Source organism: Callorhinchus milii, unplaced genomic scaffold, assembly GCF_018977255.1.
Source record: "Callorhinchus milii isolate IMCB2004 unplaced genomic scaffold, IMCB_Cmil_1.0 Scaffold17, whole genome shotgun sequence".
Classification (NCBI taxonomy): Eukaryota; Metazoa; Chordata; class Chondrichthyes; order Chimaeriformes; family Callorhinchidae; genus Callorhinchus; species Callorhinchus milii.
The window spans coordinates 531393-550935 of NW_024704758.1; the positions used below are offsets into that span (position 1 = coordinate 531393).

Below are 19543 nucleotides of genomic sequence, written 5' to 3' on the forward strand. Positions count from 1 at the left end.
ATGGTCAACTGAAATTAAGTTAAACGTGAAGGAAAGTCTAGGGGAATAGTTTTTGTCGTCGATGTAAAAAAAAGCTATGTCAGTTATCCAAATAAATAATAAGCTTACAATTTATACTTATCTTTTATCTTTATAGCATCTTTTACGTTGGGAAGACATCTCAAAGCAATTTACAAAGATGGATGACAAAGTTATGTCACAGCACTACTCTAGATATTAAGGTAGTTTATGGTAGAGAGAAACCTCACTTTCCTATATTACTAAGGATACATCTTCATTTCTAGGCTCTCACCAACAAAGAGGAGCCACATACATCCTACAGTGGCTCCTTTGCATTTAGCGGGGAAGAGTGCTTTAATAATAATTCTTGCATTTTGTTTCTTCAAACCTGATTGGTAGCTACTCAAACCTGAAAGTATGTTAATTTTGAAAAATGGAGCCAAGTGAAGAACATCTGCCCCACTAATTGTTCTGGTCCTTCTAGTCCTGCTGACGACCCAGGCTGGCTGTTTTCTCATTAACAGAGGAACCATCCTTTGAAGCCACTGGACTCAGGAGACACCGCCAGAATTTTTTGATTCCACCGTCTCCCTTGGGAGCCTGTTCCATAAGTTTATAACTCGCTCACTGTAGTAGTGTTTCCGCAGATTTGTTCTGAATTTACCCCCTTCAATCGCAGGCCGTGTTCTCTTGTTCTACTGTTCAATACAACAGTTTTTCATGGTCTACATTATCGTAGTCCAACAGGCGGCACATGGGCTGCCAGCGGCCCGGCAGCTGATGCGGCCTGTGACTATTTCCACCATTTCCAAGTTCCACTCCCTTCCTCCCTCCCTCCCTGGTAAACACCCCCAGGGCAGCAGCAGGAGCCGGCGGTTGCAAAGACTCGGGGCCCAGAGGCTTTACTGCAGTCTGTCAGGAAGGCAAACCCGTCTCTTACCAACCGCGTCCTTAGCAGCCGCCGGCTCCTGTCACTGCAGATAGTGACACACGCTTGGGAGAGAGTGGGATTTAGACAGAGGAAGAGGGGAGAGAAAGGAGGGTGTTGGGGGGTGGGAAGGATAGAGGAGGCGGAGAGAAAGAGGGGGGGAGATAGAGGACGAGAGAGAGAGAGAGAGAGTGGGGGGGGGGGAGAGAGTGTATGTGTGTGAGAGGTAAAAAAGGGGGAGTGAGGGAGACTGAGAGAGTGATTGAGAGAGGGAAAGCAGAGAGAGATTGATATAGAGAGTGAGATGGGGAAGAGAGTGTGAGAGGCTGAGAAATAGTGTGAGGTGGGAGGGAGTGAATGTGAGAGGGGGAGAGAAAGAAACAAAGAGGGGCGATTGAGAGTGAGATTGAGAGGGTGACTGAGAGAGTTTGAGAGGGGATAGAGAGTGTGTGTGGGAGAGAGCGTGTGTGAGAAGAGGGGTGAGAGAGTGATTGAAAGGGGGAGGTGGAGTGTGAGAGGGTGTGAGAAGGGGAGTGAGAGACAGTAATTGAGAGAGTGAGCGCCTGAGCGAGAGGGGGGAGAGAGAGCATCCCCCTCTCTGTCCAGCCTCCCCACTCTTTCTCCCCCCTTCTCTTTCCCTCTCGCCCCTCTCTCCACCTCCTCTCTCCGAACCCCTCTAGCTCTCTATCTCCCAATCTCTCTCCCCTCTCTCCCAATCTCGCTCCCCCCTCCCTACCTCTCTCTATCTCTCCCCTCCCACTCCTGCCTTCCCCCCCCCCTCTCTCTCTCCCCCTCTCCCCTCCCCCAATCTCTCTCCCAACCATAGGTTGCTAAGGACACGGTTGTAAGAGACGCGTTTGCCTTCCTGACAGACTGCAATAAAGGCTCTAAGCCCCGACTCTTCCCACATTGGAACTTGGAGAGCAGACATCAGGAAATGCTTGTGAACGTCCTGATTAGTTGTACAAATAAGGGACAATAATACTTATTATGACAAAATGTGAAACACTATGGGGCTGAATTAGTGGTTTTCAGTAAATTCTGTTTTCAGTGATACATTGCATTAAATGCACATTTAATGATGTAGAAATGAGACATTACTTGTTTTAAAAACAGATGTCCTCATACAAATGAACATGATTAAATAATACCTAATCCAATTTTTAATTTTGTTTGATGGAACCATCCTGATGTGCTTCTTATGATCTGAATAATATTTTCAATAGTATAATCAACAATTTCTGGGCTGTGTTTAAATCATGATTTTATGTCCCTCATGCATACCTTAAATTTTCTATTTTGTTGGATGATCCAGAAACACGTATCTTTAGTTTGAATCCTCCTTTTATATTCAATTCTACCTGTAAAACGGGCGAATGGAATGTACACCATTTTGCCACATTTAACTAGAAAATAAATGGTTAAAATAAAGTGTTAACCTGCTGAAATGTATGGGAATATTATATCAATGTATAATTCTGAATAAATGTTTATAAAATATATAAAGCATTACCAAATTGATATTTAGCACTGAAACCCTTTTTTCCTTGGTTGTAATATGCTAAAAAGTGAATCAATAACTTTTGGTAAGATGAGATGACTGCTGGAGCCACTGTGCCACAAGTTGGTCCTTTAATAATTTGTGAAGCAGTACTGGGACCATCAAAAATTATTAGTTGATCATGAAAGCATCCTACAAATGGTTGAATATGAAAGAAATCAAATTCCAAGAGAACCTGAAAAAAATGAGATCACACAATCAAATGGTAAATGTGGTGCAGGGAATCATAATCCAGAACACTGTATTATTGTACAACCACAATACTATTTTTTGTAGAGAAAATGTTCAGGTTTCAAATGTTTATTTTCTCTCTTGTCCTCTAAGAATTATTCCTGACTCCTGGGAACAAAAGGACCCAATAAAGCACAATGACATTGTGTCAAACTGGGGGAAAAAATTGTACCTGATCACTCAAATTAATTTTAAAGAGGAAGTCAATGACACATCCTGATCCTGAACTGCACTGTTGATATATACAATATAACCGCAGAAACTAAATAAAAAATGTAGGCCGATGCATTTTCCACAAATCAATAATTTCAGAAACCCTCAGTTCAATTACTTCATTATATCTTCTCAAAATGTTTTTTTTTATCATATCTGCTCCACAGGTTTAGGGCTGCAAAAGGCAATTTAGATTTGTTTTCCAGAGGATCGGATAAGTGGGAAGAGAAGTTGAGGCCAGGATACAGGCAATACAGTTGGATGCTTCACAGTTTAGGAGCTGAGGTCTCAGTCACTGAAGGTGGGGTGGAGGATTCTTGGCATCTTATCCGAGTGAATGGCTTGACCAGAGGACTGGGGGGAGAAAAGCGATAGGGAGTGGTGAGGACATGATTTGATTTATAGGTCAGATCCATTAGGAGACAGGTAGGTAGTGGAGCTTGGTAACTGGGCTGAAGTGGGTGTAGAGTTTGGCACACGGAAGGACACTGGCAGCAATGAGATCAATGAACAAATTAACATCTTTTTGATAATTTTGGATAAAAAAAATCAACCCCGTGAAAACTCTTACGTAGTTAGAATGTACCTTTTGGTTTTGAGGTGCCCTGATCATCCACTTACAGTCAGCATGATTTGGATAAGAACCTGGGTAATTTGGAGATGTAAAACTTCCATGATTACCAACAAACAGATTTCCACAAACCTCTGGAAAATTCAAGAAGGATATTATTGTTATAAAAACATGTTCAAATGTGATTATCACAGTTCAACAGTTTCAGGCAGCACAAGACCATTGATCCATCCAGATATTCATTTTCCAAAGGATTCCTATGAATTGGATTACCTCATCATCTAATTTCCATTAGTTTGTGAAGTTCCTTTTTGACACCCTTTACACAGAAACAGACCACTTGGTCTACCAAATCTGGTGGGGTAATTTTCTACATGAAACATCTAATCTAATCATAATTAGTCCCACTCTCTTGCTGGTTTCCCTAATCGTTAGCGTTTCTCTTTTTTAACAACTCTGATTATTTTTATAATAGATGAAGATACTCTGCTTCAACAATTCTTTTTCTGATTATCTCAAATCTATATCTTCTCCATACTGATTGTGAAAGTAATCTCCAGTAATCTTTTGATCAAGGCATGTTTAACTTTCTCAGATCCAGTGAAAATTGTCTAGCTTCAAATCTCTCTTCATAACTGAAAAGCTTCACCCCTGGTAAAATTCTAGTAAATCTCAGTGCACTTTTCCCATTGCTTTTGGATCTTTTCTTTTAATGGAAAATACAAGAATAATAATCCTTGCATTGGATATAGCGCCCTATTACATCTTCGAGACGTTTCAAAGCGCTTCACAGAATATACTGTAAAGTGAATTGATTGTATATTTTGTGGGCAAAATGCAGCAGCCAATTGTGCACAATATTAAATAGAAACTACAAATAACTTATCTTACAATGTTTAGCTATTTTAAAACTCATTTTCCTATATAACATTCTATGCTAAATTTAAATTATTATTTATCATCTGCTCAACATCATAACCCAATTTGCACCATCAAAGTACCACAAACAAAAGTGAGATGAGTCAAATAATTTTAATTTTTAGGTGAATTTGAAAAATCAAAAAAAGGCCAAATTCTCATTCCATTCCCACATGATTTAGACCTATTCAAATATTCAGCCCTATTTGCCTGTGCTGATTGTTAAAATTATAAATGCTTTTGCTACTCAATCATAACAGGATTGTTCAAATACCTTTTTCAAGAGGTACAAAAATTCTACTACAATGTGAAAAAATATTCTGAACAAAATACTTACCACACTTATACAACCGGTTTACCTTTAAAATATCCGTTTCACTGAATCCATCAAGTTGTCCAATTTTCGTGTTTGGATTTGGTTTTGGTATAATCGTGGGTAATTTAGGGCTTTTGGAAAAAAGGTACCTGGAATCAAAACACAATAATATAATAAGAAGAATAATAGTTGCATGGCAGCAGGACGTCCCAAAATGCTTCACAGAATTTATTATGAAGTGAAGTGACGGTGTATTTGTTGGTGAACGCAGCAGCCAATTGTACCCAGCAATATCCCACAAACAGCCATGAAATGAATAACTAATTTTATTTGGGGGATTGTTAGCCAGGACACCGAGAAAAATTCCCTTCTCTTTTTGAATAATGCTATGGAGTCTTTAACATCCACCTGAACAGACAAATGAGACCTCGGTTTAATGGCTCATCCAGTAACACATCCAGCACTGCATTGGGGTGTAGGCTATGCAAGTTCAAAATAGGTTTCAGTACTACAAAATATTCCATCTTTTAGAATCTGATATTTTATGTCTTTCCTCAACAGAACATTGTTATCTAAGAAAAGACATTCCATATATTGTACATTTAGTTCTTTACATAAAAACATTAAATTCTCATCAAAGTTATTGTAACCATTGAGGGTAATAGCGCTTTTATTATGGTAGTGCAAATAATAAATGTACTTGCTTTCCATAGTGCATCACTGAACTGTAATCATATTTTGTATTCAGATTATTGGTAATAACTTTCACAAAATTATCTTCAAAACCTGCAAAGAAAACACATCAGAAGTAAGAAATATTTAAATGTTACTGAATAAAAGATTAGTGTTCTGTCTGTTTCAAATAATGAAATCATTACCACAAAAAAAACATAATTTCATGAGAGTAATATCATGACAGGCAGCAAATCAAAACAGGCAGCACAGCACAATGGAGAATTGTGCTAAATTGACTTTACTAGTATTAATGACATCATTTGTTTAGCAATTTATTTCATTTTTTGTAATATGTGGAATAAATACAGAAATAATTGTTGCATTCGATGTAGCACCTTCAGATTATGATGAGAATCCTGAAGATACGATTGATCTTTCTTTTGTTGCAATGACCATAATCTGCTGTGATTTTGAATCTTGTTCACTTGTGGATGTAAATTGTATGCATCCAACAACAACTTGCATTTATATAGCGCCCCTCACCCAAGACGCTGTCTCTGAACCATTTTGTTTCTCAATCAGACACACAATGCTTTCATTTTGCTTTAAGACCCACCCAGCTGGAAAGAAACATTTTAAGCATAAAGAAAAAATTCATAAACCTTGCTTCAAAATAGATGATGGAACAGTAATAATAATAATCTTTCCATTTGATATAGAGGCTGATCAAGTCTTCAAGACATCTCAAAGCGCTTCACAGAATATACTGTAAAGTGAATTGACTGTATATTTTGTGGGTGAAACGTGGCAGGGAATTGCACACAAATAGTCAGTGGATTCAGTGACTTCATTTTATTTTTTTGAAGCATTACCACTGGAAAATCAACCCACCAATCAACTAACAACCGGGTTCTACTTACTGCTAGGTAAACAGAGGCATGTGTGTGAAGGAGGAAGGACTTGAACAACGTTTCGCCCTACCCAGGAATTGAACCCAGATCTTTTCGCTTTTGAGCGCTCTAAACAATAAGTTACAGGATTCCACAATTGTTGTAACATGAAGTACAATTGAGCAGTAGTTTATGGTTTCAAATCAATAATCTACTACTCCATTATAGTAGTTTATTGATTTGGGGAATTAATATGATTCGGTAGGTCCCAAAACACACCTTAATCCCAATGCTAAATTAGGTAATTTGATTAAAGATAAAATTCAATGATTTAAATCGATTGAACTAATAACTGGAATGAATTTTTACTTTTTTAAAAAATGAATCCAGCTGATGGTAAAGAGGGGAAACCATGCAATACCATTTTGCAGCCAAGAGGCAGAATCTGAAATGGCGTGAAGCCATGCATGGGAGTTTATATACAAATTCAGCAACAGGAAAAGGCTAATTGCCTCACCAAGTCTATTAGACTATAATCTGTAGTACAGACCACGACAGTACTATTTCACTCTCGACCATTCTATGTACTATTACTTCCCAATATAATTTCTCGGTAATCTTGTCATACTTGTTAACATGTTCAGCTCCCAAGTACCTATCCATTTCCTTCTCAAATTCTTTAATTATTAATTTATGGCTTTCTCAAACAGTATATGCTTATATTCAGCTTTGTGCTCTATACTACATCTCAATATCACATAGTGTAGGTAATAAATGTTTAATTCCGCTTTCTTAGGAATGCACAGAAATAGATTAGCTATTTTAAATGGCTTATTCTGTACAATTTTGATGAAGGCAACATCAAAAGAAATGTCTTGTACATATTGAGCACACGTAACTCTGATATACAATACCTTTAAAAACTTTAAAATTAGTGCATAGGAAAATGATATGAGAAATAGCCACCATCTATGTGAAATATTCCAACCGCCTTACCTGGTTGAACATTCTCCATTATGATGTCTACATATTGGTCACGGTCACTTCTGTTATGTTCATGATAAAAACCAATTGCATGTAACAGCTCATGCTGTATTACAGCGATTTGTATACAATCAGGTTTCTCCAAGGATAGCTTCTGTTGAATCCCTCCAGATGGACCTATATATGACCAGCATCTAAGAAAAAAAAATACTTTTGTGTTAGTTTTAAACAGCAATATTTAAATTGGAAAATAATTGAACTAAATAATCCAATTATTTTACCCATTAAAATCAAAATATTAAAGCTTGTAGCTTACAGTTGCTGAAGTGGATGGTATTTAAGTACTAGATATATTGCTGTGAAAGATCATAAGAACATAAGAATTAGGAGCAGGAGTCAGCCATTCGGCCCTTCATGCCTGCTCCGCCATTCAATAAGATCATGGCTGATCTTCTCACCTCACTCTGATTACCTGCTCTATCCCCATATCCCCTAATTCCTCTATTTTTCAAGAATCTATCAGTCTCAGCCTTAAAAATGTTCAAGGACTGAGCATCTACAGCCTTCTGGGGGAGTGAATTCCATAAATTCACTGCCCTCTGAGTGAAGAAATGTTTCCTCAACTCTGTTCTAAAAGGCTGACCCTTAATTTTCAGACTGTGACCCCTGGTTATAGATTCTCCCACCAGTGTCTACTTTATCAGCCCTTTAAGAATCTTATGTTTCAATAAGATCCCCCTAATTCTTCTGTACTCCAGAGAATACAGCCCCAGTTTATTCAGTCTATCCTCATAGGTCAGTCCCCTCATCCCAGGAACTAACCGAGTGAATCTACGCTGCACCCCCTCGAGGGCAAGTATGTCCTTTTTTAAATAAGGAAACCAAAACTGCACACAATACTCTCGGTGCGGTCTCACCAAAGCCCTATACAGTTGCAGCAAGACTTCCCTACTCTTATATTTTAAACCTTTCGAAATGAACGCTAACTGCCGTTCGCCTTCCTAGCTGCTGCTGCACCTGCAAACTAACTTTTTGGGACTGGTGTACAAGGACACCCAAATCCCTTTGAATACTAACACTATCTAACTTCTCCCCTTCCAGAAAATAATCTGTTCTTTTATTCTTGCTACCGAGGTGAATAATTTCACACTTGCTAACATTGAATTCCATCTGCCACCTACTTGCCCACTCCCCGAGCCTATCTATATCCCGTTGCAATCTTTTTGCATCATCCTGAGAGCTCACTCTGCTACCGAGTTTAGTATCATCCGCGAATTTAGACACATTACATTCAATGTCCTCGTCCAGATCATTGATGTAAATGGTAAATAGCTGAGGCCCGAGCACTGATCCTTGTGGCACTCCACTAGTCACATCCTGCCAATTCGAGAATGATCCGTTTATCACTACTCTCTGCTTTCTACCCGATAGCCACTCTTCTATTCATGTTAATATTTTCCCATTAATCCCGTGGGCCTTGATCTTTTTTGGTCCTCCTCTGTTGTTCCCTAAAGTTCTCCCAATCCTCGGGTTTACTACTCATCTTCGCTGTTTTATGGGCTTTTTCTTTTGATTTGATACTTTCCCTAACTGCTCTAGTTAGCCACGGCTGCACCACCTGTCCCATGGCATTCTTATTCCTCAAAGGAATATGTGCTCGTTGGGAATTTTGCACTATCTCCTTGAATGTCTGCCATTGCTGGTCTACCGTCAAATCTTTAAGTTTAGTCTCCCAGTTTATTCTGGCTAAATCCTCTCTCATACCAGCAAAGTTCCCTCGATTTAAATTGAAGACTTTTGCTTCAGACTTAACTACTTCCCTCTCATAAAATAGATGAATGCACTATAATGCCACAAGAAGGAATCAGGGAAGACGCACTGCTGAAAGTGGTTTTAACTAAAGAAACTTAACTAAGTAGCAAAGTAATAATAGTTATTGCAACCGATATAGCACCTTCACATTAGGACATCTCAAAGTGCTTCATAGGGTTTACAGTAAACTGTAGTAAATGTATTTTTTGTAGATGAATGGGTCAGACAATTTGTGACAGCAACAAATTGTATGACTGATTGTTATCTAAGAGATTGCTGGTCAGGCTACTGGGAGAAACCTTCTCTTTTCAATTAATGCCATAGCATCTTTAGATCTGAACAGGCAGTTGGGACTTTGGTTTAGTATTTTCAGCGTCATAGTACTCGACCAGAATTTCACTGGAGTGGTGACTTGAACCCATAACCTTTCCCTGACCCATAGGGAAGATTCCTGTCAACTGAGCCTCACTGACAGCTGAGTAGAAGCAAAAGAATTTCTGAGGTCCCAAATGGCTCTTTGTTAAAAGCAACTTGGAAATCCACAGTAAGTTAGCACTGAGTGTCTTATACTTAAAGCATTTGCAACTCTTTCTTAAGCAATCATTCTAAATAATGGCAAAGGCATCATTAATAATTATGGAGAAAACTGCCTCCTGTGCATGTCCTGAGCTTCAGATATGTAGTAAACACGATTGCCTTCATTAGATGGCCAACAACTCGTAGTAAATGACTTGCTTTTTTTAAAAATCACTTATAGAAGTATTTTTAAAAAATGTATTTTGGACATGAACATGTGAGTAGACCATTAATTTACCCTTGGAGCCTTATTCTAGAATAGACCTTTTAAATGCAATTAAATTAATGGTTACAATTAAACATAAACTTACAATGCTTTCCTATTTTTCACTTACCCCCTCTGAGAGGAAATCGCAATGTAGCCAGCTTCAAATGTTCTATACTTAAACCTGATGCAAGTCAACACACTGAATTCAGCTATAGCAGAAAATATTTCCTCTTGCTGGTATTGTTCTGCAGAAAGATATTTTTAAAATTTGAGTTTTAAAAGTATATTAAATATATTGCTTATACATTAGAATATGACTTAAATTATAGTTGCACATATTTACAGCTATTTATTTAAACTGATCCGCTGGGAGATGGGGAGCTGATGGAGCTGACCAAGGATGGGTTTGGTAGGAGTCTGATGCACGAAAGACCGGGGCTGTTGAGTTCTGGTTAGTCTGCAGTTTGTGTACTGAAGATGGAGGCAGAGTCAGGCAAGGTGTTGGAGGTGAAGAAAGCAGTCTTGGTCAGGGACCAATTATGAGTTAGGAAGGAGAGTTGAGCTTCAAAACAAACACCGAGATTACACACTGGTTCAGGGAGTTTGAGAGAGAAGCCACAGAGATTAAGATGATCAGAGTCAGACGTGAGGAGATGGTGGGAGTCAAAGAGGCTGGCTTTCCCCTTGTCCATGTTAAGGTCAAGAAAATGAGGCTCATTCAGGCCTCAATGCCTGGCAGGCAAGTCGACAGAGAATGAGTGGACCTGGAATCAAGCGTAGAAATGGAAAAGTAGATTTGGATGTAATTTGCATGTGGAATGGATGGAAATGGAGGAAGGCAGAGAGGAGAGAGAGAAAAGCTGCTGTTTTCGAAGCATTAGCTATAACTAATCTGAAGGATAGTTGACCAGGATAATGTTTTTTCGACTTGTCACAGGATAATGTTCAGGCATTGCCTCATCCAAAAAACAGCACCTCCAACAATGTGGTCTCCCCCATTACTGACCTGACAGTAAAATTAGGCAAGGCTATGTGATCAAAAGAATAATAATTCTCTAATAATAACAATTTTATAATATGATAATATGTTTACTGAGTTCAACCAACCAGTAAGATTCTACTTTCATCACTCATTTGAAAATTAGGAAAAATTTAATATTTAATTAGACAAAAATGATTTTGAAAGATTATTGATTCATGTTCAGTTACCAAAATTTGATGTGAAAGCATAAGGTATGTAAACATTCCCATCTCTTGAACGAGGCCATAGGCAACTTGTAGGACCATTCAAACACACAAGAGCATTTTTGGAAGTCCCAACTTTCATGTCCCCACCTACAATGTGGTTCCAAACACTGGTGTTTACTATAAAAAAAGAAACAAAATGTTAAGCTGTGATTCTACGCATTTACATCTACTATAAATACTAAAACAGAAAGAAAGCTGCTAAGTGGTTATTTATTGATGAAATAATAATTACATAAAGACCGAGACGGATTAAGTGTGTAGGCAAACTATGGCAAATGGAGTTTAACATTGCATGAAGTCAGTTATCTTCTCAACAACAGACACAACTTTTAAATGCATATCTCAATTTAAAGTCTCACGTTCCAACTCTTATTAGTAAGCTTATTCCACTCTGCTTAAGTTCCAATCTACATCTAGTCTTTAAACTTCATGATTCATAAAAAGCTTTTTAAAGGAGTCTGTAGCTCAGTGGTTAGAGCACTCGCCTCGCAAGTGAGAGACCTGAGTTCAATTCCCGGCAGAGTGAAACCTTGGGCAAGTTTCCTTACTCCACATGCCTGATAATAATCCCTCAAGNAAAAAAACAATAATAATTTGGTCACTCAATCACGACTGTTTGTGAGACGCTGCTGTGCGCAATTGGCTGCTGCGCTTCATCCACAATATACAGTTATTTCACTTTACAGTATATTCTGTGAAGCGCTTTGAGACGTTTAGAGACCTAAAAAGCACTATATCAAATGCAAGGATTATTATTATTAAAAAAATTCTTACCCAGGTGTTTATTAATTTCCATTATTCTGCTGATGACATCCAGCCTATTTAAGCCTATGTCTTCTTCCTTCACATCATCTGAAAATGAATAATGATTTACTTTGTTTGGGGAAGTGCTTCCAATGCAAAGTGAGTATGGGACAGATTGGTTTACAGATTTAGACCCTAAAGTTCCGCACTCCCCCTTTGTACGTACATTGCAAAGCCCTTCTGAACAGACCTCATTGATAAGTTGATCACCACAATACCAGACTATCTGTTACTATATTAAATTTAAACTATATTAGCATGTGCTGAATTGTTTGAGTATTCTGCTTAGTGCTATTTATTAAGTCCAATGATTAAAAAGCTGACCAATGCCAACTAGGCTGTTATACAGTAAACTCCTGATAACTCGTCATTTCAAGGGAAAAGGGCTCAGTGACGAGTAATCAGGAACGGCGAGCTAGGCATATGCACACATATATAAATAAATGCAGCCAACACATTGACAGCATAATGTGCTAGTGACAAGTTAAGCCAAGGTTGAGTTATCAGTTTATTGTAATTGCGTGTTTCAAGTATGGTACCTGCCTCAACAAGTTGTTATTTGCTGTGACTGTACACAACAAATCTGATCCAGATCTAAGAAGTGGATTAACAATAGCTCGCTTAGTTTACTACAGAGTTATTCATCAATCATCATATTGTTTTCATAAGTAGCAGTTTCTATTTAAGAACAGAGAATAGGAGAAGGTCGTACAACCACTTGAGCCTGTTTGTCAATTTATTAGACCTTTTCATTCAGTTTCCCTGCCTTTTCTCCATATATCCTCTCCTCCAAAATATCTATCTCCCTTTTGCGGAATCCCAATTGATTCTGCAGGTTTAGCCTTCCTGGGCAATGCATTCCACGTACTTACAACATTCAATAACCTACAAATCCAAAATATGTAGTATTCACCAAAACACTACCAGAAACTCTCAGGATTGGTGGCCTGCTTGGACAACTTCATAAAATAATAATATACTTCCTTCTCTGCGAATGCTCAGTTGTTGTCAAATCTCAGTGCACTCTCTGAACAGTGTGGATCTCACCTTTTCTCTACTACTTGCAGGTTTTTAAATCCAATGCTTGATGACTCACTTAGTTTATTCTACAGTGTGCAATTGGCTGCTACGTTTCATCCACAAAATACACAGTCAATCCACTTTACAGTATATTCTGTGATGTGTTTTGAGACGTATCAACGACGAGATAAGGTGCTATATTAAATGCAAGGAATATTATTATTGCTCTTTTAAATCTTGGGATACTGCACTATGCACTTTTGTCCTCCAGTTAAACCAGGATTAAAAAAAACTCTTGTCTCATTTCCAAATTTGAAAATACATTTGAGCAAAATTCTGATTAAGAAACAAACCTTCTAATACAGCTGCCAATTCATTCTCCACCTGCATCAAAAGAAAAATGTGTTTATATAATAATTCAGAATGAAGTTCAGAGAGCAGTCCTGATGTGGTCGTGGATAAACCTGCAGCTTACAGTTGTGCGGGATCAGGGAGAGAGAGGTCAGGCTGATATGCTCTCTGCTAGTAAGTGGGCCTACCGACACTCACTGCCAAAGCTCAGGCATGAACAATGGCCACTTGGGCACAGTATAGGAGGGCAACCAGTGCCCATGGAATTGCACCCATCAAGAGGGAGCCAGACAGGGAACACAGGCAGAGCCCAACCGAGAAAAAATAGAAAAATAACCAAACAGACTACATTTAACTGTCATTTAAGCTTACTGGATTGCTCCAAAAGATGCTTACCAGGGTTAAGACCAACATTACTGCAAGTGTAAAGTCCACCTTCCGGCATTTCAGTCTGTTCTGAACCTTATATTAATATGGAGAAAAGCAGATCTAAAGAACGGTTTTAAAAAATCAATTATAATAATAATAAACCTTGCATTTGATATAACGTCGTTGAGATATCTCAAAGTACTTCACAGAATATACTGTAAAGTGTAGTATAAAGTTACTTATATAAAGAAATGAAACCTCAAAAATACTAGTGTTAGTTGTTTGCATTGTTATTGCAGTTTCAGTTATTCATTTGTAATTATGATAAGTTTTTAAAAATATATAAATAGGTCAGTGGAAAGAAAACTATGAAAAATGACTTAATAATAATAATCCTTGCATTTGATATAGCGCTTTTTCACGTCGGGAGGACGTCCCAAAGCGCTTCACAGAACACACTGTAAAGTGAATTGACTGTATATTTGTGGGCGAACGCGGCAGCCAATTGTGCACAGCAATGTCCCACAAACAGTCGTAGATTGAAAATGACCAATTTATTATTGTTTTTTTTTTGGTTTGTTTTTTTTGGAGGGATTATTATTAGGTGTGTGGAGTAAGGAAACTTGCCGAAGGTTTCGCCCTCTGCCTGGAATTGAACTCAGGTCTCTCGCTTGCAAAGCGAGTGCTCTAACCACTGAGCCACAGGACTTATGCTCAATCTTATCACTGTTACCAACATAGAGGGAAATGGAATACCTTCCCAAGGTAAACATTACATTTGCAAGAAATGACAGAGATTTTAATTACAATCAGATTGTGAATAAAGAGCTGACAGGTTAAAGGCAATAAAGTACTGTACCAGGGTACTGACAAATATCATCATGTTCTGACAAATTTCAAACCTGGTCTTTTGCCAACCTGTTCCTGATACTCTCCAGTATTATATGAGATCTTTCTGATGAGAGTGCACATTCGATTCCAGACATGGAATTTCCATGTACAGGCATTATATATATGTATTCATAGAGTTCTTCTTGTGTCATAGACACCCATCTGACCCCAATATAAGCCCACTAGCTAAATCTGTGGAGACCAGTGCTAAAGTACCTTAAAGTGCCTTGTGCTATCCTCCTGACAAGAAAGGCACAACATAAATATATATTTGTATTGTAAAGCAGATTCAGTTGAAGACTTAATAAACAATCTGGCACTCGGTCTACAAAGATGGCATCTGCTATTAAACCAAGAATAAAAAGATATGCTGCAAAGAAGTATTCTAAACTCAGAGAAGCCAACGCAAACCATCTGACAGCAGGAAAACATGAACTAGGTCTGTTGAGGGGCTATAGAAATCATGTGTTGGTTTGGCTCCAGTAAGATTTCTTCATAATTGATGAATCCGATCTCCTGGAAGGCATTGACATAATAGGTAAGACTCATATCAACTGAGTCAAGCTGACTCATGTGGCCCAGGAGCCTATTCAACTCCAGATTCATCCCACTCACCTTCCCTTCTAAATAAGACTGCTTTGCCAACATTTTCACTCGCTCATGTATTGCTATCATTGTCCTATTCTCTTAATCAGCTGTAATAACTTCTGAACGACATCTTTATCTTTTTGCTATTTCTGAAGTTGACTGAATCCCTTGTATTCTCACTTTGTTGTTACCCAACAAAATGTCTTGTCATTGCCTCTCCTTTTTCTTGGGTATATTCTTCAGAACTTTCTACCTTCTTTCCAATTACCTTCTTTGTTTCTTCTCTAATCTTCTATCTCGCTTTCATACTTTGCCCATCTCAATTGCTCTCCCTCAGCCTTTTCCCTTTCTGTCTCTTCTAATCTTCTCTTTCCCTCCTGTTTTCAACCTTCTTAGTTCTTATGCTTTATATCCCTCCCCTCAATCTTAATGTCTCTCTTCCTGCCTCAATTATTCTTTTTCCTCTCTCAATATTTCTTTTGTCACAATCTTTCCTAATTGAATCTCTCTCTATCTCCTTATTACTCAGTAACTCTTCCTATTTTGCCTTTATCTGAATGTCTCTATTTCCTCCATCTGCCCCTCCTTCCCGATCTGTTTATCTCTTTGATATTGTATTTTCTGTCTGTTTCTCTGTCTTTCTCTCACTATCTTCTCTCTCTCATGCCTTCTCTGACTATCTTTCTCTCACTAACTTTCTATCTTTCTCTCACTCTTTCACTATCCCCTTCACTCCCTCACTATCTCTTTCTCTCACAATCCCTCTCTCTCACTATCTCATTTCTCTAACTCTCTCTTTATCTCTCTTCCTCACTATCTCTCTCACTCCCTCACTATCTCTCACTCCGACTATCTATCTATCTACCTACCTATCTATCTATCCATCTATACTTCTTTCTCTCACTATATCGCTCCCTCACTATCTCTCTCACTATCTCATCTTTCTCTATCTTTCACTCCCTCAGTATCTCTCTCTCTCACTATCTCTCTCCCTTACTATTTCTCTCACTATCTCTCGCTCTCTCACTATATCTCTCTCTCACTATCTCTATCACCCCCTCACTATCTCTCACAATCTCTTACTCTCACTATCTCTCACTCCCTCATTATCTCTCTCACTCTATCTCTCTCACTATCTTTCTCTCTCTCGATACCTCTCTCTTTCACTATCTCTCTCCCTCTCACTATCTCTTTCCCTCACTCACTATCTCTCGCTCTCTATATCTCTCTCCCTCGCTATCTCTCTCTCTCTCTCTCTATCGCTATCTATTTTTCACTCTCCCTCAAATCTCTCACAATCTCCCTCTCTCTCTCCCTCACTATCTCCCTCTCTCTCTCCCTCACTATCTCCCTCTCTCTCTCCCTCACTATCTCCCTCTCTCCCTCCCTCACTATCTCCCTCTCTCTCCCTCACTATCTCCCTCTCTCCCTCCCTCACTATCTCCCTCTCCCTCCCTCACTATCTCCCTCTCTCTCCCTCACTATCTCCCTCTCTCTCCCTCACTATCTCCCTCTCCCTCCCTCACTATCTCCCTCTCTCTCCCTCACTATCTCCCTCTCTCTCCCTCACTATCTCCCTCTCTCTCCCTCACTATCTCCCTCTCTCTCTCCCTCACTATCTCCCTCTCTCTCTCCCTCTCACTCTCTCCCTCTCTCACGCTCTCTCTCCCTCACTATCTCCCTCTCTATCTCACTCTCTCTCCCTCACTATCTCCCTCTCTCTCTCCCTCACTATCTCCCTCTCTATCTCCCTCTCTCTCCCTCACTATCTCCCTCACTCTCTCCCTCACTATCTCCCTCTCTCTCTCCCTCACTATCTCCCTCTCACTCTCTCCCTCTCTCACGCTCTCTCTCCCTCACTATCTCCCTCACTATCACTCTCTCCCTCCCTCCCTCTCCCTCTCTCTCACGCCCTCCCTCCCTTTCTCTCCCTCTCTCTCCCTCCCTCACTATCTCCCTCTCTCTCCCTCACTATCTCCCTCTCTCTCCCTCACTATCTCCCTCTCTCTCCCTCACTATCTCCCTCTCTCTCTCCCTCACTATCTCCCTCTCTCTCTCCCTCTCACTCTCTCCCTCAATCACGCTCTCTCTCCCTCACTATCTCCCTCTCTATCTCCCTCTCTCTCTCCCTCACTATCTCCCTCTCTATCTCACTCTCTCTCCCTCACTATCTCCCTCTCTCTCTCCCTCACTATCTCCCTCTCTATCTCCCTCTCTCTCTCCCTCACTATCTCCCTCTCTATCTCACTCTCTCTCCCTCACTATCTCCCTCTCTCTCTCCCTCACTATCTCCCTCTCTATCTCCCTCACTCTCTCCCTCACTATCTCCCTCTCTCTCTCCCTCACTCTCTCCCTCACTCTCTCCCTCTCTCCCTCTCTCACGCTCTCTCTCCCTCACTATCTCCCTCTCACTCTCTCCCTCTCTCACGCTCTCTCTCCCTCACTATCTCCCTCACTATCACTCTCTCCCTCCCTCCCTTTCTCTCTCTCTCACTCTTTCCCTCTCCCTCCCTCACTCCCTCTCTCACTCCCCCCCTCGCTCTTTGCCGCCCTTTTCTCCTCACTGAAACCGCCGTTTGCAGCACGCGCCCAACCGCCGCCCTGACCCCGCCCCCCGCGCCCCACTCAGCCAATCGGCGCTGCGGTGGGCGGGGCGACCACCATGTGATTGGCGGAGACCATGTGACCAGCGGCGCGGGTGAGCCACGCGGTGCGGTGAGTGTCCCACGTGCCGGTGCCCTGTGTCCAGAGCCCTGAGGCCATGGCCAGACTCCGGCCACTGGACACCAGGTCCCGGAGAGCGTCTGCCCCTCCAGAGCCGGCGGTACAGCCGTTTGACCTTTCCCGCTGATTCCTCAGCTACGAACTCTTGCGGGACTCGGATTCACACTGCAACTCATTTGTAAAAGTAATAATATTTCTTGTATGTGATTATATAATATACAATAATAACAGCATTGGATTTGGCGCCTTATGATGTCTTTGAGACGTCCCAAAGCGCTTCGCAGAATATACTGTGAAGTGTCTATGTTGTGGGCGAAACACGGCAGCCAACAGCGCACAGCGGTGTCCCACACACAGTCGGGGATTGAGTGATCACATGTTTTTTAGTACAGTGCCTCATCAACTCTCTTGATACGCAACGCTCTGTGAAGGGCGCAATATAAACACGTTGTCTAAACGTCTCAAAACACTTCACAGGAGTTTACAGTAGAGGTGAACGTGTACGTGTAGGAACGTTTTAATTCTAATATTTAGGGGTGGAGCCACACGGGTCATTTCCAGCTCTTCAATGATAGAAACGGCTCAAGAAAATAAAGACTAAGACGAGACAAAAAGAGAAAAAATAGGCTCAATGCAGGTTAACCTTGTGGCATTCAAGACGTGTATCGAGATAGTTCCTCTCCATGATTCAGAGCTCCTTAACTAAGGTGGATTTATAACATAAGAAATGCTGGACGAAGAAGGGCCAAGGTCCATCTAGTACGCCTTCCACCTTCCTGGCGGTCGCCTGCACATATGTCCCAAACTCCCTATGTACCACATCCCATAATGTTATGTCCTAAAAGAAAACTGTCTCATCTGTGTTTGTATGAACACTTCTTGTTTCAACTGTTCCACAGGTTAACTATTCACTCACTGAAATAGTGTTTGCGTAGATTCGTTCTGAATTTACCCACCGCTCCTCCCCCCACTGTTCTGAATTTATGGTTTAAGGAGATGTGGCAAGTACATCCCCAGTCTACACTAACCTATCGCTCAACACCCTAGAAATAGATATAATAATCATTGCATTTGATAGCTTTTTATCACATCTTCAAGACATCTCAAAGCGCTTCACAGAATATACTGTAAAGTGAATTGATTATATATTTTGTGGGCAAAACACTGCAGCCAAACAGTCAGTGTCCCCCACAAACAGTCATGGATTGAGTGACTAATTTATTATTTCTTTTGAAGGAATTATTATCCCCAGAAAAGCCATCTGCTAATCAACTAACAACTGGGTTCCCACTTAGTGCTAGGTAAACAGTGGCATGTTGAGTAAGGAAACTGCCCAACATTTCGCCCTGCTTGGGAATCAAACCCAGGACTCTTGCTTGTGAGGCGAGATACTTCGAGAACATAGGAGTAAAAAGAAATTGGTCAACCGGGTGTCTGACACATGCAGAAACCCATCACTATGCGCTTAAAAGTAACCAAACCAAACTAAGATTTGCATGCATCCCACCTACACATGGAAATCCCAGAGATAGATTGTTGGAACAGTATGGACATTTTACTCCTGGAGGGACGCATAGAATCATATGATTATACAGCACAGAAGGAAGCCATTTGGCCCAGCTCTTTTAAAATCCCCCCTACCTCCGCAACCTCCTAACTCCCAGC

The 19543-nt window shown here is 40.3% G+C and overlaps 1 protein-coding gene across 1 annotated transcript; it reads right to left on the reverse strand.

Moving 5' to 3' along the window:
- Positions 1–702: 702 nt before the first annotated feature.
- Positions 703–15241, reverse strand: LOC103191322 (hatching enzyme 1.2-like). The gene is made up of 10 exons (XM_042341548.1): positions 15182–15241; positions 13309–13339; positions 11906–11983; positions 11093–11248; positions 10011–10128; positions 7300–7481; positions 5443–5524; positions 4760–4887; positions 3520–3638; positions 703–912 (listed from the first exon to the last, which is right to left on the reverse strand). Exons 1-10 carry the CDS (start codon positions 15239–15241, stop codon positions 703–705), a joined length of 1164 nt encoding a protein of 387 aa, XP_042197482.1.
- Between the last annotated feature and the right edge of the window lie 4302 nt (positions 15242–19543).

Excerpts from the sequence above, each read along its gene's own strand:
- LOC103191322 (XM_042341548.1), bottom strand. The coding sequence starts at position 15,241 with ATGATAGCAATACATGAGCGAGTGAAAATGTTGGCAAAGCAGTCTTAT. Across the intron at positions 7,482-10,010 it reads GCGATTTCCTCTCAGAGGGG|ATGCTGGTCATATATAGGTC; the intron begins GTAAGTGAAAAA and ends TTTTTTTCTTAG. Across the intron at positions 3,639-4,759 it reads AAACCGGTTGTATAAGTGTG|AGGTTTGTGGAAATCTGTTT; the intron begins GTAAGTATTTTG and ends TGAATTTTCCAG.